General features: G+C 39.4%; 6 protein-coding genes across 6 annotated transcripts; 2 read left to right on the top strand and 4 right to left on the bottom strand.

Annotated features, from left to right (window-relative positions):
- The first annotated feature begins 13 nt into the window (after positions 1–13).
- Positions 14–2,242, top strand: LOC148177449 (gamma-aminobutyric acid receptor-associated protein). Its single transcript, XM_088032039.1, has 3 exons — positions 14–238; positions 455–652; positions 1,892–2,242. The coding sequence occupies exons 1-3, from the start codon at positions 149–151 to the stop codon at positions 1,964–1,966; spliced, it is 363 nt and encodes a 120-aa protein (XP_087888165.1). The 5' UTR covers positions 14–148; the 3' UTR covers positions 1,967–2,242.
- Rpn9 (regulatory particle non-ATPase 9) lies at positions 2,230–3,710 on the bottom strand. Its single transcript, XM_088031986.1, has 5 exons — positions 3,533–3,710; positions 3,371–3,484; positions 3,040–3,324; positions 2,507–2,993; positions 2,230–2,439 (listed from the first exon to the last, which is right to left on the bottom strand). The coding sequence occupies exons 1-5, from the start codon at positions 3,649–3,651 to the stop codon at positions 2,284–2,286; spliced, it is 1,161 nt and encodes a 386-aa protein (XP_087888112.1). The 5' UTR covers positions 3,652–3,710; the 3' UTR covers positions 2,230–2,283.
- Positions 3,711–9,420: 5,710 nt separating this feature from the next.
- On the bottom strand, positions 9,421–10,742 carry LOC148177451 (trypsin II-P29-like). The gene is made up of 8 exons (XM_088033348.1): positions 10,718–10,742; positions 10,642–10,652; positions 10,546–10,600; positions 10,374–10,492; positions 10,066–10,329; positions 9,877–9,987; positions 9,709–9,822; positions 9,421–9,660 (listed from the first exon to the last, which is right to left on the bottom strand). Exons 1-8 carry the CDS (start codon positions 10,740–10,742, stop codon positions 9,421–9,423), a joined length of 939 nt encoding a protein of 312 aa, XP_087889474.1.
- Positions 10,743–14,832: 4,090 nt separating this feature from the next.
- On the top strand, positions 14,833–16,946 carry ATPsynbeta (ATP synthase, beta subunit). The gene is made up of 3 exons (XM_088031945.1): positions 14,833–15,008; positions 15,271–15,960; positions 16,014–16,946. Exons 1-3 carry the CDS (start codon positions 14,903–14,905, stop codon positions 16,769–16,771), a joined length of 1,554 nt encoding a protein of 517 aa, XP_087888071.1. The 5' UTR covers positions 14,833–14,902; the 3' UTR covers positions 16,772–16,946.
- LOC148177453 (uncharacterized) lies at positions 16,927–20,278 on the bottom strand. The gene is made up of 7 exons (XM_088032054.1): positions 20,159–20,278; positions 19,978–20,110; positions 19,770–19,934; positions 18,851–18,944; positions 17,474–18,803; positions 17,233–17,431; positions 16,927–17,045 (listed from the first exon to the last, which is right to left on the bottom strand). Exons 1-7 carry the CDS (start codon positions 20,276–20,278, stop codon positions 16,927–16,929), a joined length of 2,160 nt encoding a protein of 719 aa, XP_087888180.1.
- A 92-nt stretch (positions 20,279–20,370) lies between these two features.
- On the bottom strand, positions 20,371–21,665 carry RpL6 (ribosomal protein L6). Its single transcript, XM_088032013.1, has 3 exons — positions 21,591–21,665; positions 20,980–21,257; positions 20,371–20,931 (listed from the first exon to the last, which is right to left on the bottom strand). Exons 2-3 carry the CDS (start codon positions 21,255–21,257, stop codon positions 20,424–20,426), a joined length of 786 nt encoding a protein of 261 aa, XP_087888139.1. The 5' UTR covers positions 21,591–21,665; the 3' UTR covers positions 20,371–20,423.
- Between the last annotated feature and the right edge of the window lie 7 nt (positions 21,666–21,672).

Consider the following 21,672-nt stretch of genomic DNA (forward strand, 5'->3'; position numbering starts at 1 on the left):
TGGTAGGAACAGATTGTGACAAGTGAGCGCGGTGCCGGAAGTTCACCCAATCGATTGTTTTGTGTCATAACAAGAAAGTGAGAAACTGGACAAGTTACAATTACTTCCATTTTTCTCCAAAATTCTCGTGTAACAAGTGCTAGAAACAATGAAGTTCCAATATAAAGAGGAGCATCCGTTCGAAAAGAGGAAATCCGAAGGTGAAAAAATCCGTCGTAAATACCCCGACAGAGTGCCAGTAAGTAAAGACGTCATTACTCCAAACAAAGAATTTGGCAATTCTTGTTTACTGCAACAATTCTCGGTAAATTTGATTTTTTCATTCAAGTTACAACAATTTCAAAGTTACGTCGTCATCGATTTTTTGTTATTGCTATCAATTTTTTTGTTTGTGTACAAATGAAAACAAAGATGGCGATCAAGGTCATCTGACTAACTTTTATGTCGCAATCAGGTGATCGTTGAAAAGGCCCCTCGAGCCCGGATTGGGGATTTAGACAAAAAGAAGTATTTAGTTCCTTCAGATCTGACAGTCGGCCAATTTTACTTCTTGATAAGGAAGAGGATCCATCTGCGACCGGAAGATGCATTATTCTTCTTTGTAAATAACGTCATTCCTCCAACATCTGCAACAATGGGCTCACTCTACCAGGTACGTTAACTGCGTAAATATAGGCGTTTATATTTGTTGGCTGAAGTCGGGGTAGGTTGTGACATTGACGTGTTACCAACTTAGAACAAAGATGCTGCGTGGAATGAACTCGGCAGTTTTGGTGTGAAAACTGCGAGTTTTAACATTGCAGGGTTGGTACCGCGGGGGGTTCACGCTGATACAGGAGCGGACCAACCACTAGGGTCACGGGGAGTGTATGTCAATGATATGTTTTCCCGATTGTTCTGTACGATACGACATTAATCTTGGATGACTATCACAATCTGTCATCTGTCAAATTACTATTCCCATTGAAAAAATGCGTTCTTATTAGAATACCCATAAGAGGGCCAAAACTCGCCCAAATTTTATTCTAATAATTCATTTTCTTCTCTGAATTTATTTCAGTTTTATCCCACTTTTTGTTTTGTCTTTTTTTAAACAAATTCTATGTTTACAGTAAAGTGCAGCTCATTGCCATCAGTTCACTCTCCTATGTAAATTTGCGAAAATTTTGGGGTGTAAATCAGGCTTTCAATTCCTTATTCCAAATTAGGGAAAAATTGAATGTAGCGATTTTTGAGGTTAACACGTTGTCAAAATTGAGTGTATTAATCAATAACTAATTGAAAATTTGTTGCAAAAAATGATTTTTATAGAGATTTAACAAATTTTGGCAATGTTGTGCAAGACGATTAGCTTCTACGCATGCCACAGTTGCATCAACTGCTGCCAATTGTTACCAATAAAAATCACTAAGGGCTGCGGCCAACTTAACTTTTTAATGAGTGGACCAATAATAATGAGCTTTGGTATATTTATTTTTATTTATTATTCATTTTTTTGTTACTTTTCTGTCTTGTTACGCAAATAACTATTGTATAATATACCGTGTAATGTTTTCAGCGGAAGTTTTAACAGACAAAGACAGATGTAGGAGTGATATTTCGGTTTTTACCGTAATCTCAATTTTTAACTGAAAACTTAAATTAAATTATTAATAGAGAAGGAAAACAAACGTTAATTTTTATATTTTATTGAAAATAAATGAAATGGCAAAAAGGCTCTAAAAGTTATTATGTAATTAAACATTTTAGTAGGCGGAGTGATCAATTGCATTATTTATTGAGTCTGCCGATTTGACAGATATTAGGGAATGACAGATAAGCAGACATACGTTTAGAACAGCCAACTAGATAAATAACTCAATTCACTTTCTGATATCCATGTCTCTTACAGGAGCACCACGAAGAAGACTTTTTCTTATACATTGCTTACTCCGATGAGAACGTCTACGGTGGCGATGACCTCTAACCGGTCAACATTTTTATAACTGTATGATTCAGATTAAATAGAGATTAACATATTTTTTATTTTATATGTTTTGCGTTTTCATTTGGTAACTGAGTTAATGTGATAGTTCTAGTGCTGTTTATTCAACTGTTCTATTTTGCTAGGGTGTTTCACGATGTTTATTTTTGGATGTGATGCAAAAAAAGCATAATTTAAAATTCACAAAGTATTAGTTATAAAATATTTTTTAGGATGTAGTTATATAAATAAATAAAAAAAATATATTTAAAACTAAAATGTATTTTATTTAGAAAAAACTGTTATAAATAATACGTAATTCACAGAGTTAGTATTTCGCTGGCCTTTTCTTCTAATAACTGTTCCATGCTGCTAACGTGGATGCACCATTCGTTGAGCCTATCAACCATTGAGGAAATTTGAGATCTATCTAGCACTCTCGGTTGAACCCACGTCATGTTGACAGTCCCTGCGACCTAAAAACTCGATGAATCAAGCACCGACGTCATCGCTACCACAGCCGACTCAATCACAAATTTTTACCTGATCGATGGCCCCCTTTACGAGCCCCTGCGACAAAGCCTTCATCACCAACAACTCCACCTCGTCCAAAGGCAGTCCCGTTTCTTTAGCAATCTCGCTGAACTTCAACTGGCGGTTATGCGATGGTCTTTTAAAAGTCATCTCCATGAGACACAACAGAGAGATTTTTTGTCGCAAAAACAGCTCCTGGGCTGCTAAATCGGCGATGCTCGACCACTTCGGTTTCATCGCTTCATATTTTTTAATATCTCCGGCGTTGAACGCGTAGAGAAGCTCGACTAGCCACGACGTCTCCGTCGATTTGACGGACTCCAAAACGTTGTGAGCGAGGAGTTCGCCGAGGTTGTAGACACCTTCGCCGAGAAGCGCCGCCAAGCCGAGGAAAAACGCGTGTTGGTGTTTCTCCTCGGAGGATAACGTCTCGAGCTCGATGCAGCCGAGGTATCTTAAGGCAGTTCGGTAGTATTGAGCGTGGTCTCCTTGGAGGCTGCAAGTTGGAGTTAGTACCGTGGAGACGCTGTGGGGGTTCTTACCGGTAGAACTGGGAGGCTAGTAAGTAGAACCTTCCATGTACTGCGGTGACCCCATCGGCGTTGTCGAGCGTGGCTTCGACCTCCTCGATGATTTTTTTGGTGGCGTCCAAGTCGTTCAATTTGTTTAACTGGATCTGCCCAACCAGGACTTTACACAGATTTTGAGCGTCGGGGTTGATCTTCACTTTAACTTCGGTTTTTTCCAAGAACGCGATCGCATCCTTCGGGCTTTTAAACTGTTCGGACACAATGGCCCCAATTTCAACCAAAGACAGCGGATTTATCCTACAAAAACCTCTTTTTAACCGCCCCCACGGCCAAACCGACTTACTTATTCTCAAAAGTTTGAATAAAACTGTTATAAAGCTGTATCAAATTGTCTCCTCTCTGGAACTCACCCTTTTTAATCAACTGGAGGAGTTTTAGAGTGAGTTGGTGCCACAGTCTACAAAGAATGAGGTTATGTGGAATCTAGGGGCCCTAGAGTACTCACTTTTTGTTGTGGAGCTCCTCGATCTCTGCCCAGTCGTTGGCTAGGTCTTTCGGGCATTCTTTTTGTTTTTTTGATAGATAATCGGTCACGTTTGACTGTTGTACCGCTGCGCTCGCCATTTTGGTTTCTACAATTTGTTTGTCATCGTCATGACAGGTGACAGCGGGAGCTACCAACTGCGGGAAGTGAAATCACTAAAGGATGAATTGCGGGTTTGAAAAAGGGGGCTCACTAATTAAGTTTGTAAAAGGAATGCGGAAAATGATTAAAGTTTAGTGGAATAAAAGTTTTCTGCAACAATATTCTTGAGTTTTTAATTTATTTTATGTCTGGGTATGCAACCAGTAATACACTACAAATTTTGGTTTGATTAATTTTTTTGAATTAATTTTTCTCTCTATTTTTAAATTTCGAAGCTTTTTTTCGTAATGAAACAATGTACAAAATACCCATTGTCACGATTTTTTGTCGCTAAGAGCAGTGGCTGCTGATTAGTAAGAGTTATATAGGTAATATAAAATGTTTAGAGAAAAACTAAAAAAACGCCACTGCAAGGCGTTTAGAATGAAGGAAAGCGTTATTTAACGACATTTTCAGGTTTAAAAAAATGTTTGAGGAGGCCACCAGTAATACACTGGCCTACATTTGTTTTTCTAATTTTTTTATTTCCCTATTTTTAAAATTCAAGGCTTTTTTTCATGATGAAACCATGAACAAAATATTCATTTTCATGATTTTTTATTCAAATATAATCATCATTTATCATAACAAGTAATTACAGGTTTCACTTGTAAGAGTTTAGGTTGTGATGGACATAATAATAACAATTATGTGAATTTTGTTGTTCGTATTTTATTTATTTGAAATTTTTTTACTTGCATAGCCAAAATGAATAATTTTTGATAAAATATTGGCTGCGCATCATTAGAATCGACAAATTCTACTTCTCCTGCAGGTTTTCAATGAGAGTAACGGTTACCATATTGGTTCCTTTGCCGTGTTCAACTCCATCTCGATTTTTTTAATTAGATTTTTATACTTTATGAATTACTCATTAATTGAGCGAGCTGCAGAAATGGTTATTCTAATAACACTCCTTTTAACCTTACAAACTGTGACATCTTTGCAAGAGTTCATTTCGACAAATCTCTCAAATAAAACGATTGTTTTTGTGACTTCCGATTTTGAACACTTGAGCCCCCAATTCGCGCCTGTCTTCACTTCAAACCAAACGAAATTATTGATCAACTCTTACGAAGCTTCAGATCTAGAAAGCTTCGACGCTTATGTCATCACTGAGAAGAATACAAGTGCTTTGATTTTCTCCATTGAACTCCTAAAAGACTCCTTGAACACTCACGGACACTTCCTCGTGATCGTTCAGAACAATACTGAAGAAGAAGTAAAACTTCTATTCGAAACGTTATGGAAGTGGAACATCTACAACGTCGCGCTCTCTAATTGGACGAGGTTTATCACATGGTACCCTTACCACGCCTCCAGTCACTGCGCAACCGTCGTGAATTTAGTCACAGTGACAAAGTCTCTCAATCCGTATAAAAACAAAATCCCTAGACGATTCGAAGGGTGTAAAGTAACCATAACTTGGAACGAATACGAAACTAGTGTCAAAACACCATTTAATAAAACAGATCCTGGGTACTCCATCAGGTTACTGGATTCTATTTTTGAAGTAATGAAAATTCGAGTTCATTATCTAAGAGAAAATACAGAGTATATGGCTTTTTCAAGGACACATAGAAGCTATAAAATGCTGTACGACGACATGAAAGAAAGAAAAATCGACCTGGCAACTGTTGTTGGGACTTATACAATTCCAGAAAAAGAATCTTCGGTGGCGTTTTATCCGATTCTTCCGACGTTCGTTTTACCACCAAGGCGGAAAATCCAGAGTAGTTTACAGATTTTGGTCGTGTTTTCAAAGATAATATGGGCTTTTGTTCTAACTTCCATGGTCTTCATGGTAGTACTTTGGAAAGTACTATTTAAAAAATCCCCCAGCGATGCATTTTTTCAAATCATTCAGTTACAACTTACAGGGTTGACCACCCAGACTTGTAGAAGCACCGTCCAGAAGCTTTGTTGCTTCTTTTTCTTGGTCTATTCCTTCAATTTAAACTCAATCTATGTGAGTCAACTGAGTGGAGTGTTGTGTCAGCCAAGTTACGAGCCAAAAATTACAACGTTTCAAGAGTTGGCATTGAGTAAGAAAAAACTGATATTTGCACCACCATTAAGCGGACTTTTTCCTTCTAATATTCGAGACGAATTAATCAAACACCGCGTCTCACAAAAGAAAATCCTTACAACGAATCAAGAAGTCGATAATTTTCTTGACTATCTTGACCATGGTATTGTGACGACCGACGCAATTAAAACCAGAGTCAAAAACTACGAAAAACTTCAAATTCTTCCCGAGAAGGTAAAAATTTGAAGAAAATGACTGTAATTTTGTGAGAATTTTTAGCTAATGTCTCTTCATTACTCTCTGGTTGTCAGAAAAGGCCTTCCATTCCGTCGGATATTGAACGAGCATATTCGGCGTGTTGTGGAAGCGGGATTGGTGTCCAAATGGTTTTTTGAGTCTAAAATGTACATCAAAAAACGAGTAATAATTATAGAAGAGCGTAGAACGTTGGATTTAGCTCGTTTTAATGGGGTTTTTGTGCTCTATGGATCGGGAATTGTGGGTTCATGTCTGGTCTTTTTGGTAGAATTGTTTGCAGCCAAAAAGAAGTGAATCTGAAGTGAATCAACGTTCCAAAATCAGTTTTTTTGCGTTTTAAATGACCTGGCTGTTGATTTTTCAATAAATCAAATGAATTTGACTTTAGGAAAACAACTTTTTAATTTGAGTATGTCATTGGATTTGCTTCAATGACGACAAACATCCTCGAAATTCTTTTATTTTCCTGGTTTTCAAATTACGAACACTACTCTATCGGTACTTTAACTAGAATTCCTTTGTGTATCACGGCCTCCTAGATATGGACTTATTCTTTCTGACTAAGCATATCTAGGAGGCCGTGGCATGTAACGACTAGGGTTATACAGAGTGTCCCAGAACTCGTGACGAAGAAAAAAAAGGCTTATGGAGGCAACAATTCTGAACCAAAATTTCGAAACAAAAATTTTTTAGCTCAAAAAATAATCGAGTTAAGACGAAAAAACGGTAGCCAATCTCGAAGCAGAACAGTATTTGAAAAGTATTGTGTCAGATGAACATAACACTCTCGTTGCCTAGGATATTTTACTGCATTTCTAGAATAAGTTTCTGGGATTGGTTGTTAATTTTTTATCCTGTCTCAAGTATTATTAAACTTTATCAATTTTTGTTTTAAAATTTGCCGTCTGTATTGCTATCGGCACCTTCTCTTGCTCTATGGGTTATGTTCTGGGACACCTGTATATTATAGAATAGACTCTCCATAATTTGAACCTCGATAATACAGGCTGTGAGGGCAACAATTCTGAACCAAAATTTTGAAACCATAATTTTTTAACTCAAAAAATAATCGAGTTAAGACAAAAAACCTGTAGCCAATCCCGAAGCTGAACAGAATTTAAAAATTGGTAACTATGGACACATACTACCATCCATTGGTCAGTTAAATATTAGACTCTCGTTGCCTAGGAAATTGGGATGGCCATTTACTCCACTTCTCAAATAAGCTTTCGGGATTGGTTGTTAACTTTTTATCAGTTCTCGAATACTATTAATCCTAGCCAATTTTTGTTTTAAAATTTACCATCTGTATTGCTGTCCGCACCCTCCCTTGCTCTCTGGGGCGCGAGTTCTGGGACAGCCTGTATATAAAGTCACCAAGACGCCAAGTTTTTGGGACTTTACAGTTTCTTTTTCATGTCGATTTAAAATTAAAGTAAAAGGGCAAATGTGGGGGTGAGAGTTCACTTTAGTGTTAACACTTTTGAAAAAAAAAACCGTTTCTAGTGAAAGAAGATATTTATAGGCAAAATTTTGTGCCGGAGCTTATCGTTAATTTAGATAGTGACTGATACTTAAGATTTTTAAATTTTAACTTTATTTTGTTATTTTGAAAAAACTTTCTGTTTGTTATTTCATTCTTAATATGTCACTTTAAATGAAACAGAATAATTGGCCATCTTGTTATAGTTGACGTAAGATAATAAGATTATTCCACAAGTTCACTGTGTCAATCAATCGAGTTATAAAATAATTATTATAATTCTATTTGCAAGTTTTATATAATTGCACTTCAAGTCGTATTTTCAGGAATTGCATTGTTTCGATTTGTAAAAGACTGACCAGCTGGGTAAAAATATTTATTACGGTTCATTTCAAGGCAGATGAGACCCAACCACTTGAGTGTTATTAGGGGCTATTCTGTATCGGGTCTGTTAAATTTAAAGGGTAGGTTAAAATAGTCCGATTTAACGGTGCGGGGTTTAAATAGCTATTCTGTATCATGAAATAAACGTAGTACGTTAAAATGGAGAATTTTAACGTACGTCTGTTAATTCGATTGTGAACCAGCCATGGTGGTAGGTTTTCTGACCCGAAAGTAGGCTGTTGTGATCGTGCGCGTGCGCTTTATGTGACATCGACTTAAATTCAAACGAAGCAAATAAAAAAATAAATATATTTGTTTCGTTGTTACAAACGTATAAACGCTACAAAAAATGAAAATTTCTTGTTTCTGGTTTGATAGCACCTTTAGATGCAACATCTGGCTTCAAGATGTACTTCGAAAAACCCATGAGCAGGCAAAGTTTGGGTCAAAGATAATAATATGCAAAATATTTATAATCGAAACGTGCTGATTTTCTTTCCATCTTATTTTATTACAAGAAGGTAAGTTATTTTGATCTAGAATTTGTGTTCATTATTGTGGTTGTGCTTGGTGCGTCTAATTGATCCTCTACCTTACTTTGTTTAAAAGTTTAAATAAATATGTCGAGAGCTCCAAGAATTACCAAAAAACAAAAAGAAGGTTTAATTGCATATTTCGAGGAACATCCTTTCTTAATTGAGGGCAGAGCCAGAAATGCTGTTGAATTGGAGAGATTTGGAGAAACAAATGGGAAGAGTTGGTCCAACAATTAAACAATTTTATAAATAATTTATCCGGCAATGTAAATGGATCGCTTGAATCTCTCAAGTGTCGGTGTTTTATACGGACTTCATTTCTGCAAATAATTTAAGTTTTAGATAAACATCTATAATCTAACCTCTAATTTTACCTTCGTATTCGATCTTCTTCATCATGCATAATTATCAAATGTATTAAACAATCCAATGCCATTTTTGAGTTGCAACAAATTTGTGGAAGAATTATGTTATAATTGCAATATTTATAAAAATATCAAGCATCGAACTGTCAAACAGAAACCCTGTTAAATTTAAGGGATGGCTTCGACTAGCCCTTAAAATAAGCAGCTTTTTAACGTACCTAGGTTAAAATTTTAACGGACTTGGCTGATACAGAATAGGAATTTCGTTTTAAAGGACCTTTAAAATTTAACCACCCTTTAAATTTAACCGACTCGATACAGAATAGCCCCTCATATGTTTATGGGGGTTTGTAGTAAGGTGGCTGCAAACGATTTAAAAAGTCAAAGCCATAACCGCCATAAAAGCCATTATTTCTTAGTCTTGTTAAAGTTTCTTTTTAATAATTTTTGATCTAGTTTTCCTAAGAGTCCTGGAGCATCCTACAAAAATTCCTAGTAAACTCAAAAATTAAATAAACTGCTATAAAATTCTTGAAAATAAAGTAAATAAATCAGGAGAAGTTTAGAATATCGATCATAAATTTGGACGACTTTACAAAAGTTTTACATAAACGTATCTTCAAATATTCTGAACCATAGCACGATTGTTATTATTAAAAAAAACAGTGACAAAATTCTTTTCTCTGCTGAAATGGTTGTGGAGATGGTGGAGTTGGAGATGGTGGTGGAGTTGTGGTCGGATAGGGAGTGCCGTTAACATGGAAGTTAATCCAGTCTATATATTGGGCAACCTCTGTAAAAAAATTAGGCACTTCTTCAGCAGAACAACTGAAACCACCGGAAACCACTCCAACTAATTGGCCTGAACAAACCAAAGGTCCTCCAGAGTCACCCTGTAAATTTCAAGTTAAATATATACACAACGTATCGTGCTATATTACATAACAAGTACTTGAGCTACCGCGTGTACAAATCATTGTACTAGCAATGTTATCATAGTAACAGTCTGCTATAGAAACTTCTCCGTAGAAAAGCACATTCCTAGAGGGTTCGTTCTGTATTAAAATACCTTCTTAATAAATGCATTAGATCGTTTTTTTTATATTTACGTCTCCACTTGATCCGAATCCAGAGATAATACAGTTTCCGTGAAGAGTCGGGGTAGTTTGAAGATTAATTCGATTAACGTCTTTAGTCCAAGGTCCAAATTTTTCAAATATCTGTACAAAATAAAATGTAATACAATCAAAATACAATATAAAATACTTTTAGAATAATTGGTCCTAAAATGTGCTTACTTTATACAACGCTATATCATTACGCACGGTTGTTGCGTTATATTCTTCATGAGGAATCATAGATTGAACGTCTTTGTAAATGATTGATGACTCATCATCAAGATTAAACACTTGTAAATTACCAACCGCAACAAGTACTTCTGATGCTGGTCTTAAAACCTTGTTTGTATCATAACAGCAATGTGCCGCTGTTAAAACAAACCTCTCATGAATTATTGCTCCTCCACAATTTATTCTTTTAGTGTTTTCGTAAACAATAGCGGCCTAAAAGTTCAATGCATGATTGAAACAAATTGAAGCTCGTTTACCTGATATGCAAACTGTGATCTGTTTGTAACTGTTTTTCCATTAGCGATTCGGAACTTTGCGGATATCGTAGTGTCAATATGGTTAGCTTCTATTAAAATATTTGGGTATAAACTGAAAGCTATTTTTAAAAAAACAGTTGATAAAAATAGGAGTAGAGCATCATAAACCTACCAAGCAAGATTAGAAGAGAATAATCCATAATGTCTATGCGAGCAGAAATTTTTATCTTCACCAAAACAATTTTTGAAATTTTGACATTTCTGTTACAGTTGTGAGATCTGTCAAATAAAAACATTTTCTTATATAAAATTTTTAGTAATTATTTAAATTATTTAAAACGCACTTTGAAGAGAGTTGCTTTTGTGCATTTGTAATAAATGTTACAGTTTTTTTAATATAAATATACAGGATGTCCCAGAACTCGCGCCCCAGAGAGAAAGGGCTTATGGAGACAACAGTTATAAACCAAAATTTTGAAACCTTAATTTTTTAACTCAAAAACAAACCGAGATAAGACAAAAAAACTGTAGCCAATCTCGAAGCTGAACAGAATTTGAAAATTGGTAACTATGGACACATACTATAATCCATTGGTCAGTTAAACATTAGACTCTCGTTGCCTAGTGTAGTGTAGAGACTTTACAAGGTCTCACCCCTCCTCTCAAGGGTAAAGGACTGCTGTGCAGTACCGAGCACCCCAGTTGTACATAGACCCTTCTGAAGATCAGTACTTAATAAAGATAGTCATAGTACCTCGGGGTTTAATTTATAAAACCACAACACCTAGGAAATTGGGATGGCCATTTACTCCACTTCTCGAATAAGCTACCGGGATTGGTTGTTAACTTTTTATCAGTTCTCGAATACTATTAAACTTAGTTAATTTTTGTTATGAAATTTACCATCTGTATTGCTGTCGGCACCCTCCCTTGCTCTCTGGGGCACGAGTTCTGGGACACCCTGTATAAATTTCCCGATAATTTGAAGTTTTTTCCGGTCTCCTCGATTTCTCTCAATAAATTAAAAAATTTAATGTGTTTTGGCCCCCTCGTTAATTTGAAGTAAAATCAAGAACTTAGTTTCTGCCAACACTTTATAATTTGATTTTTTTCCCTCGTGTGGACGTGCAAGAAATAAAACAAACTTCTGAACAAGCCATTCTTAAAAATTGGAAGTTTTGTCGTAACATAAATCTGTCTCACCAGAAGAATTCATGGCTTACAAAACATAACATTTTACGATATTTCTTCAAAGTGAAGTTAGTGGATTTAACGCTCACTTTTCTGATTAGTTTGTTAATTCTAACTATTGTCTGTTTGCCTTTAAACTCGCGTTTATTTGAATTTTTTTTTTTTTCTTCTTCTTGATTATTTGTATCACACTATATTTTGAACTCTCGATAATTTGAACTTTTTGCTAGGTCCCTTGTGGATGTAACTTGAATAATAGACAACTGTATTGTTAGTTGCCTGTTGTCGCTGGGAAGACGTCTCAGTAGAAATTCAAGGGACCTAGCAAAAAGTTCAAATTATCGAGAGTCTACTGTATTATAGAGACGTCCATATCTCTAACATCTGAAACAGGCAACCAACAATACAGTTATACAAGTTACAGTCGAATTTCAATTTGTCTCACATCAGAAGTCCGAATACACACTTTGGTTTCACTACACTATTTTTTCTATTTTTCTAGAGCCACAGAATCCAACTTGTATTTTAACCGCGAAAATTATTTGAAATCGACGCTTCATGTCAACGTAAGTCCGGCTCCTAAAACGTGTGCAAATTCATCGGATTGAATTCACTGGCGAATAAACGCGAAGGACAATTTTTTGCTCAATTACCGATGTTTCGTAATGACTTAATAACTTCATTTGAATCAGTTCAACGCTGCGACTCGACGGAGTTGGATGTGTTTGTGCATGTGAAGTGAAAATGTGCCGTTTTGGATTAAAATTGAAAAGGTGGGTGCTAAACAAGTTTATTTGAGAACAATGCAGTGCAGAAACATTTCGCGGGATTTTCGATTCAATGCGGAGTTTAGTTGATATAGCTTTACGTGTTAGCTTCTCTAGTGGATAGATACAGTAATTTAATTAAAATATGAGGTTTATTTAATTTCAAGTTTCTTCACTTTGGGATTTAGAAACATTTATTAGTATACAGTGTTCTTTTGAGATCGTATTATAAGTCAGTCGAGGTGTCAATCGGATCGCGCTTTTGGAATTGAATAGTTGCAGGGTGGGTTCTAGCAGATAGTTTAGTTAGTGCCGTTTCAGTTTAGACATTTCGCGTTTGTTTCTCGGGCCGTTTAAAGTTTAAACAATATTGCTTTGGTTTAAAGTTAGTCGTGTTAAAGTTAATCGATGATCAGCGCAGTTGATTATAGCTTGACGCACTATCGTGTTAGTCGGACCGCGCTTTTGGAATTAAATAGTTGCTGGTACTAGCAGTTTCTCTAGTTTCCCTAGCTAGTTTCTCGGGACTCGTCGTTTATTTTTATTGGTTTAAACAATTTTGCCTTCGGCAAAAATCATCGGACTCTAGGACAAGATGTCGACTTCCAGGAAAATCTTCAGGATGCGAGGATTTAACGTCCCGGCCAGTACGCAAGTCACTTTTCATTACTACTTTCACTTTCCTTTTCATGGATTGTCTAGAAGTTTTTAATGTTCTGAGTGTTACAGATTGCAGCAATTATCCTCGGACTGGAGGACAGGATGTCGACTTCCAGGAAAATGTTCAGGATGCGAGGACTCAACGCCCCGGCCAGCACGCAAGTCCCTTTTCATTACTGCTTTCCTTTTCAGGGATTGTTTAGAAGTTTTTAATGTTCTTAGTGTTACAGATTGCAGCAGTCATCATCAAAGTGGACGACAGGATGTCAACTTCCAGGAGGACGTTCAGGATGCGAGAAGACAACGCCCCGGCCAGCAAGCAAGTTTTATTTGATTTTACTACTTTCCTTTTCAGAGCTTGTCTAGAACTGAATTCTTGATTCTTTTCACTAATTTCTGTTTGTTTCAGATGTATTCCAGTGAAGAATTGTCTTCAGTGATTCTTGTTCTAATTAATGTCTTTTGTATGTTTTTATTTCAGAGCTCTCCTGTATCTAGTGTAGTTCGTTAAGTTAGCAAGTAAGTTATGAAATAAGTTTTAGAATAAGTGCGCAAATTATAAATCGGAATGTGAAAACAATTATTTGGTAATATTGGGGTTTTAACCATAACTAACCATTGGGAAACTAACATTTTGGGATACTAATACGGGACTAACACGAATATGCAACATAATACGTTTCAAGATTTCAGAATTCTGGAGGATTCCAGTACCCACAACGTCACAATCCACCAGGTCGAGCTGCCAACGCTGAAGATGTCGACGACAGGTTTGAGTTTCTAACCGTTTCTCTTTCAGGTTTGGAAATGTTGAGTGCCCAATGGTTTGTTGATTTGTTTTGTGTTGTCTTTCTGTTTCAGATAGCAGAGTTCTGCAGTTCCCTTGGTCACTTGTGGAGCGCTTGCGCCCACTACACCGCCCGCCTCACTAAAATAATTTTTTTCCAGAGCAGAAATGACAGAGAACCAGTAGTAAAACGAGCCGTTTTTGAAGACACAAAAGATGCTCAACGAAGGTAACAGTTTTTCTTTTTGTAATTGTTGTTCCCAATAACACGAAATGTAATTTCAGATACCGAGTCCAAAGGAAATCGAGCCGCTCGTCGTCTACCAGCTAGGGGGTGGAGACCCCCGGGTGAGTGTATATTTTTGTTTTCTTCACACTCACAGATAAAACACGTGTTGCTATTTTTTGTTTCGAGTCAATATTCGTGGATCCAGTTCTGGAGAGTCCGGTGCTGACTAAATACAACGATACGATACGAAGCTTCACATCTATTTGTCGCTTTCATGGGTTGAAAACGAAGAGTGTTGAACATTTAAAGCTAGATATTGTTAAAATTTATTAACTTAATTAAGTCATGTTTGAATCATAATATTATGAATGCATTTTGTCTGAGTTAATAAAATTTGTACAAAAATTGATGGATTTTGTTTTATTTCTCTCACGTTGAAACTACAGTTGAACCTCGAAATAGAAAACACAAATTATCACTTTTTTGAACAAAAAAAATTTATTTTATCTAGAAATTTGTCTCAAAACACAAAATAGAAAACTCATTTTACCCACAGCTGCTGAAAAATTGATTCAAAATGACGTAGTCTTGTTCAAGACGTAAATTTTATTAAATTTTTGAAAAATGGTGAATGCGCCGGGATATTTTTTTATCTTTTGTCCTTCAACATTTTATTTTTTTTGGTAATTAATTATATAAATAATAATTTATTAATTTTTGGTGTCAGAATAATAATATAGCAGTTCATATCTAGGCACATCTAGGAGGCCGTGTTGTGTATTATTGGTTGCGTATCACAATAAAATCAAGGCTACTAATTTAAGGCACCGCGCAAGCGCAGATCCGGTGCTCTACCGGCGACTTATCAAACTAATCACAGGTCAGTCAGCCGAAAATGTTGGGTGCCGTGGCAAGAGCAGGATCCAGCCTTTTGGCTGGAAAAACCATCGAAAAGCTTGGAAATGAGTCCCTGAAGATCGTCTCAGTGTACAGTGGCTCAAGTAAGTAAAAATTCCGCGTAGAATCACTGATTTTTGCGGTTATTCCGAGACAGTCACATGAGCCCCCGTCTAGCTCGTTTTCCGAGGAAAGTACTCCGCCCCCGCCGCGCCTACTGTTGAATTTGAACTCAAATGGGGCTCTGGTGGTGTTTTCAGCACTGGCCTCAGTGAAATCGCGGATTTTCAGCGAGTTTTCTCGTTACATAATTTTCGTGCCGCCATCTTGGTTACGTAAATCAAACCTTTGATTCTTTGATTTCAGACAGGGGATATGCAGCGAAAGCCGCCGCCGCTGCCGCCAAAGGCCGCGTCGTCGCCGTCATCGGTGCCGTCGTGGACGTCCAATTCGACGAAAACCTCCCCCCAATCTTGAACGCTCTTGAAGTACAAAACAGGTCGCCAAGGCTCGTGTTGGAAGTCGCCCAACATTTGGGTGAAAACACTGTCCGTACCATTGCCATGGATGGTACTGAAGGTCTCGTCCGAGGACAGCCTGTGTCAGATACTGGGTACCCCATTCGTATCCCCGTAGGCGCCGAGACTCTAGGCCGCATTATCAATGTCATTGGGGAACCTATTGATGAGAGGGGCCCTGTGCCTACTGATAAACTCGCCGCAATTCACGCTGAAGCCCCCGAGTTCGTTGACATGAGTGTAGAACAAGAAATTTTGGTTACTGGGATCAAAGTTGTGGATCTCCTCGCCCCCTACGCCAAGGGAGGAAAAATTGGGTTGTTTGGAGGTGCTGGAGTAGGAAAGACTGTGTTGATCATGGAACTGATTAACAACGTCGCCAAGGCCCATGGTGGGTACTCCGTGTTCGCCGGAGTAGGAGAAAGAACCCGCGAAGGAAACGACTTGTACCATGAAATGATCGAGTCTGGTGTCATCTCCCTGAAGGACAAGAGCTCTAAAGTAGCGCTGGTGTACGGACAGATGAACGAGCCCCCAGGTCAGCCCCCTTCATCATCATCATCACCACCATTCTAACTGATTGTTTTTTAGGCGCGCGCGCCCGTGTTGCCCTCACTGGACTGACCGTCGCCGAGCATTTCCGCGACCAAGAAGGCCAAGACGTGCTGCTTTTCATCGACAACATCTTCAGATTCACTCAAGCCGGTTCTGAAGTATCCGCTCTGTTGGGTCGTATCCCCTCCGCCGTAGGTTACCAACCCACTCTGGCCACTGACATGGGTAGCATGCAGGAGCGTATCACCACCACGAAGAAGGGCTCCATCACATCAGTACAGGCCATCTATGTACCTGCTGATGACTTGACAGATCCTGCTCCTGCTACAACTTTCGCTCACTTGGACGCCACCACCGTGTTGTCCCGAGCCATCGCCGAGTTGGGTATCTACCCAGCTGTGGATCCTCTTGATTCCACTTCTCGTATCATGGACCCCAACATCATCGGGCAAGAGCACTACAATGTTGCCCGTAACGTCCAGAAGATCCTTCAAGATTACAAGTCGTTGCAGGATATTATTGCCATCTTGGGTATGGACGAGTTGTCTGAAGACGACAAATTGACAGTATCGAGAGCTAGGAAGATCCAACGTTTCTTGTCGCAACCTTTCCAAGTTGCTGAAGTGTTCACCGGTCACGCCGGAAAATTGGTACCTCTCCAAGAAACCATCAAAGGATTCCAGAAGATCTTAGCAGGAGACTACGACCATCTCCCTGAAGTCGCGTTTTACATGGTCGGACCCATCGAGGAGGTCGTCGAAAAAGCCGAAAAATTAGCTGAATCCACTGCTTAAATTATTTCCATCTAGGTTTCAAAAGTTTTTTTTACATGTAACATTTTAAATTGTACATCATGCAATAAGCCGTATTTGTTGTATTTACTTTTAACTCTAAAAAAGGTAGTTGAGAACTCTACGTCTATTGTTTATTAAATGAATGTTACATTAAATTATAATTTAGGTGGTTTGACTCTGACTTTTCCAGTGAAAACGCTTCTGGTTTTTTGTTGAGTGTTGGACATCCCATGGGATTCTTTCCATTCGGACTCTAAGCGGACCCAAACGCCACCTGTAGAAAAAATAGTGTGCTTAACCCGAAATAAATGATTCGTATCGGGTCCTTATTTATTTTGAATCGAAAAAAATCCCGCTTAATTTTTAGTGTATTAACAAAGTCTCTAGAAGTAACAATACGCGTCGTACTCAATGTCAAACTGGCTCAAAAGTGAGGTTAAACCGGCGCGAAATTCCTGTACCTATGGGAGTGACATTCCGGCAAAACGTCTTGTTCTTCACCACCCCTTCGACGACGCTCGTCGTCTTCCTGTTCAGCATCGCCGTGATCTCCTTAATAGCGCTCTCTTCGTAGGCCCTCTGGATGTCCTGATTACTCCTTGCCGACAAGTTGTGTTGCCACAACCGCCCCTCTCTTTTGGTCCTCTTCCTCTTGATGGCCTACAAACTCCTTTTGATCAAACTCACACAATATCGCCTCACCTTTTTGATGGTCGTCGGAGGATTGCTCTCCGCTGACCCTCTCGAAGACGACGTCGAACTCGACGAACTCGTCTCGCTCTCTTCACTCGCTTCATCGCTTGATTCTTCAACGGGGGGTGATGGGGAGTCTAACATCTGTCTTCTGGTGGCAAAAGTGGTGAGCATCCCCAACTTCGGGCGTGGAGGGACAATCTGGAAGCCTTCCCACCAGAAGTTCTCTTTACAGACTAACTTCTTCGTGTCACCAGCAGCGGGGTCTCGGGCTACCAATCTGGTTAAACGCTCGGGGAACATGAGCTGGGGAGGCTCCTCTTCGATGAGTGATCGGTAGTTTTCCAAGAGGGAGAGAATGGCGGAGTCTCTGACATCCTTGGGGGCTACAGTATGTTCGCGGAATTGACACCCCGAGTAGTCTTGGAGGAGTTGGAAGCGGTACGCTCTCTCACCGCAGCAAGGGTAGCGCCCCACTGGAAGAGGAGCCTTCTGGGCGTCGAGAGTAAAATACTGAGGAGGATCAGGGTGGTGGCGGCACCACCCGATTTGATTCGCGGGGAAGTAGCGCTTACACGTGACGCAGTACAAGAAGTGCGCGTCCCCCCAGAGCCTCCAATAGACCTTCCTCCACGTCTTCAAACTCTTATGGAGCTTCAAGATGTAGTCATTAATGTTCCACGACGAATCTCTGACATGGTAGCTGAGGATGGTACCATCACACTGCAACTGCATGCAAGAAGCAGCGCATGGTATTCTCGACGACACCGTCGGACCCACCAACTGTTGACATTTCCCACACCTGTAAACCCTCGCCAAGGAGCTCCAGTGCCCTCTGACACTCTCCGGGTCCGGCTCCACCAACGACTGTATCAACTTCGTGAAGATCCTCGACTGGATCTTATCCTTCCGGTCTTTGATCATCTCCACCTCCGTGTTAGTGTACATCGCCGACAACCGCGTCAAAATCGAATCATTCAAACACGACAAATTCGTCGATGTCCTCAAGATCTCGTTCATGTGCTGGTGACAATACAAGAGACAGTCATTCTGCAACGGCTCCATCTGAAGAAACGCCGCGGAAACCAAAATGGGAACAACACACTGAGCATCGAGTTGCGGCCAGTCCTCCTCAAGCAACGACTCTTTTTTAACCCATTTCATGAGCCACTCGAAGATGCCGATGTCGCAATGGACCGAGATGTCCATGTCTTCGAGGCGCTGACCAGTGGTAACTTCCGCAAAATAGCCCATTTTCTCCACGAGGAGCTTCTGGTTGCAGATGAAGTCCTTTTTCATGTTTTTCACCTCGTCACAGACGTGGATTTCCACCTCGGAGCTGGGGGAAAAGAAAGTGAAGGGGGGGAGGAGACGACGGAGGCTTACTCTGTTTTGGTGGTGGGTTTGGTGGCGTCGATGCTCTTCTTCCGCGTCATGGAGGTGCAGGAGACGGCGGCTTGGTTCGACGTCGACGAGAGCGCTGTGGATTGAAAGAGTAAAGAATCCAAAGAAGAGAGTGAAATCTAAAGAAGAAAGAAATCAAAGAAGGATTTAAAGGAAATACAAAAAAGAATTGGCAGAAGATATCAAAGAAGAATAAGCTAATAACACTTTTTAGGCAGCGAAGGAGAATCAGAAGAATCCAGAAAAAAGAATGAAGGATGAATCTAAAACTTGGAAAGAAGAATCCAAAGAAGAGTGAAATCTAAAAAAGAAGCTAAAAGGGTTCAAAGGAGGATTTAAAAGAAATACAAAAAAGAATTAGCAGAAGATATCAAAGAAAAATAAGCTAAAAACACTTTTTTGGCAGCGAAGGAGAATCAGAAGAATCCAGAAAAAAGAATGAAGGATGAAGAGGATGAATCTAAAGCTTGGAAAGAAGAATCCAAAAAAGAGTGAAATCTAAAGAAGTTAAAAGGGTTCAAAGGTGGATTTTAAAGAAATGCAAAAAAAATGGCAGAAGATATCAAAGAAGAATAAGCTAAAAACACTTTTTAGGCAGCGAAGGAGAATCTAGAAAAAAGAATGAAGGATGAAGAGGATGAATCTTAAGCTTGGAAAGAAGAGTCTAAAGAAGAGGAATCTTCATGTTGAACTCAAAGATTGAAGGATATAAAGGAGAGAACAACAAAATGGACACCAAAAATGTAAAGAGGAAATAAGAAAAAGACTCCAAACAACAAAATTCAAGAACAAATCTTTAGACTAGCTTAAAGAATGACCTCCAACAGCTAAAGACTTTTAAATAAAAAATGAAAATTTTAAGATCCCACTGCATTCCTCTTTAAACAGCCTGAAGACAAACCTGTGGGCATTTTCGCAACACTGCTCCTCCTAGAAACCTGCAGCGGCGACGCCGGCACCAGATATGGAAGCACGGAGTCTAGAAGTCCCTCCGAAAGGACTTCGCTCAGTTTCCTCTTTATGGTATCGCCCTCTGATAACTGCTCGCTCTTCTTCTTCGCCAAATCTACAGAAGCAAGTCAAAGGAGTTTGAGAATCTCTCATTTTACCTTTCTTGTCTTCAGTCTTCTTTTCAGTCTCTGGTTCTTTGGGTTTGACGAGTTCATTTTCTTTCAATTTTAACCAGTCAATGGCTTCCGTCATTCCGCCGTTTATGAGCATATTTTCTATACTTTCTTGTACCTGTAAGTGTTGGATTTAGAGAGAGGAAAAGAAGAGAAGTTTGGATACTTGATAAGCCGTTCTGAGGAAGTCCAAGAACTCTTTGATGGTAATTTCCGAGCAATTCGAGGGCTTCGTCGATACGGCTATTGTGTGCTCAGACTCCTTGACTTCTTTTTCTTTATCCATTGTTAATTTCTCTCATTAACTTAATGGATTTGGAATGAATACTCAAATATTGATCAAACAAACTTCAAATGTCACTAAATAAAAGTCACCAAAAAATAGAAAACCACATTTTATTGAATCAATACAATAAAATCCAGCGCTTAGTCTAGAACTGCATTCTATGGGGGTACTGCGACGACCTCAACCCGAACATCGCCGACAAATACGCCAACAGAACTTTCTTATCAGCATTCTTCTTGATAGCGTCCAAAACTTGTTTATCTACCACCTTCTGGTCAGCTTTGCGTTGGTCACTAACTTTGTACGCCTCTTTCTTAGCCTGGAAAATATCACCCTCTTCTTTCTTCGCTCGCTTCTCCCGCTGGCGACGGAAATACTCGTCGTTGATGGTCTCAGGCAACTTCACGCTACTAATGTCGATTTTAGTCTGAGTAGCAATGACGTAACGTTGACTGATCCGGCGAAGGGGGCACGAGTTGATTTGCATGGGGCCAGTCACCAAAAGCAGCCCAGAGTGGAGCTGTTTCAAGAGCACCACACGCTTGCCTTTATGGGATCCTGCCAGCAGAATGCAAACAGTTCCAGGGACCAAACTAGAGCGCAAGTAACGTCTGTGTTGCTTGAAGGTCTTCTTGGCGGGCCTCTTCGCGATTCTACAACAAAATTACAGACTCTGGGGGGGGGTAAAAAGGGGCACTCACTTGTCTTGGGTGGGGTAATAGTTCCTGCGCTTCTTCAGCAAGACTTTCCTCTGTTTCCCGTTCTTCTCGCCGCCGATTTCCTTGACCACGAACGTGGGCTTCGCGGGCTTATGGGTAGGCTTCACTTTCTTACCAATGAACTTGTACAGGGCCTTCTTATGGTACATGCGAGTGCGAGAGAACCGAAGCACGCCATTTCCCAGGTCGTAGTTCCGGGGCTTCACAGTCTTGTGCTTCGTTTGAAGCTTCTTCTCTTCTTTCTTCGCACTCGGTGCCATCTAAAACACAAACATTAGAGTGCGACAAAACAAGTCGGGGGGCGAGTTTGAGGTTATGTGTCAGATGTTTTCATGATCGACATGACTCGTTCTGAGGTGTCCTAAGAAAAATCATCACGTGGAGACTTAGAAGAGGCGCTTTCGCGAAAAGTGGACACTTAGCACTGACACCATGCCACATAACCTCACACTTTGGCACAGATTTCGGGAAAATATCACTGAATGTCGATTTTCCGGGTTGATATCGAAAGATTGGGGTTGATTCGTGACCAAAAGGGCGGTTTTAACACAGGATGATGAAGGATTTTGGAAACATTCGCACGGGACACTCACCGCTGTCAACGTTTGTGTTGAAAAGATGGCGCTGCTTGTCAAAGGAAGATATGTCAAGGTCGTACCAACTCGTTAAAATCCC

This window comes from Gnatocerus cornutus, chromosome 3 (genome assembly GCF_029298725.1).
Source record: "Gnatocerus cornutus isolate USDA-ARS CGAHR chromosome 3, icGnaCorn1.1, whole genome shotgun sequence".
NCBI classification, from domain to species: Eukaryota; Metazoa; Arthropoda; class Insecta; order Coleoptera; family Tenebrionidae; genus Gnatocerus; species Gnatocerus cornutus.

Excerpts from the sequence above, each read along its gene's own strand:
- LOC148177449 (XM_088032039.1), top strand. The coding sequence starts at position 149 with ATGAAGTTCCAATATAAAGAGGAGCATCCGTTCGAAAAGAGGAAATCC. Across the intron at positions 239-454 it reads AATACCCCGACAGAGTGCCA|GTGATCGTTGAAAAGGCCCC; the intron begins GTAAGTAAAGAC and ends TGTCGCAATCAG. Across the intron at positions 653-1,891 it reads CAATGGGCTCACTCTACCAG|GAGCACCACGAAGAAGACTT; the intron begins GTACGTTAACTG and ends TGTCTCTTACAG.
- Rpn9 (XM_088031986.1), bottom strand. The coding sequence starts at position 3,651 with ATGGCGAGCGCAGCGGTACAACAGTCAAACGTGACCGATTATCTATCA. Across the intron at positions 2,994-3,039 it reads CTAGCCTCCCAGTTCTACCG|CCTCCAAGGAGACCACGCTC; the intron begins GTAAGAACCCCC and ends TCCAACTTGCAG. Across the intron at positions 2,440-2,506 it reads TAAAGGGGGCCATCGATCAG|GTCGCAGGGACTGTCAACAT; the intron begins GTAAAAATTTGT and ends TCGAGTTTTTAG.
- LOC148177451 (XM_088033348.1), bottom strand. The coding sequence starts at position 10,742 with ATGCACAAAAGCAACTCTCTTCAAA. Across the intron at positions 9,823-9,876 it reads GATTCGGATCAAGTGGAGAC|AACGAACCCTCTAGGAATGT; the intron begins GTAAATATAAAA and ends ATTTTAATACAG. Across the intron at positions 9,661-9,708 it reads GTAGCTCAAGTACTTGTTAT|GGTGACTCTGGAGGACCTTT; the intron begins GTAATATAGCAC and ends TGAAATTTACAG.
- ATPsynbeta (XM_088031945.1), top strand. The coding sequence starts at position 14,903 with ATGTTGGGTGCCGTGGCAAGAGCAGGATCCAGCCTTTTGGCTGGAAAA. Across the intron at positions 15,009-15,270 it reads CTCAGTGTACAGTGGCTCAA|ACAGGGGATATGCAGCGAAA; the intron begins GTAAGTAAAAAT and ends CTTTGATTTCAG. Across the intron at positions 15,961-16,013 it reads ACAGATGAACGAGCCCCCAG|GCGCGCGCGCCCGTGTTGCC; the intron begins GTCAGCCCCCTT and ends ATTGTTTTTTAG.
- LOC148177453 (XM_088032054.1), bottom strand. The coding sequence starts at position 20,278 with ATGGATAAAGAAAAAGAAGTCAAGGAGTCTGAGCACACAATAGCCGTA. Across the intron at positions 18,945-19,769 it reads TGTTGCGAAAATGCCCACAG|CGCTCTCGTCGACGTCGAAC; the intron begins GTTTGTCTTCAG and ends TTCAATCCACAG. Across the intron at positions 17,046-17,232 it reads CCGGAATGTCACTCCCATAG|GTGGCGTTTGGGTCCGCTTA; the intron begins GTACAGGAATTT and ends TTTTTTCTACAG.
- RpL6 (XM_088032013.1), bottom strand. The coding sequence starts at position 21,257 with ATGGCACCGAGTGCGAAGAAAGAAGAGAAGAAGCTTCAAACGAAGCAC. Across the intron at positions 20,932-20,979 it reads TATTACCCCACCCAAGACAA|AATCGCGAAGAGGCCCGCCA; the intron begins GTGAGTGCCCCT and ends ATTTTGTTGTAG.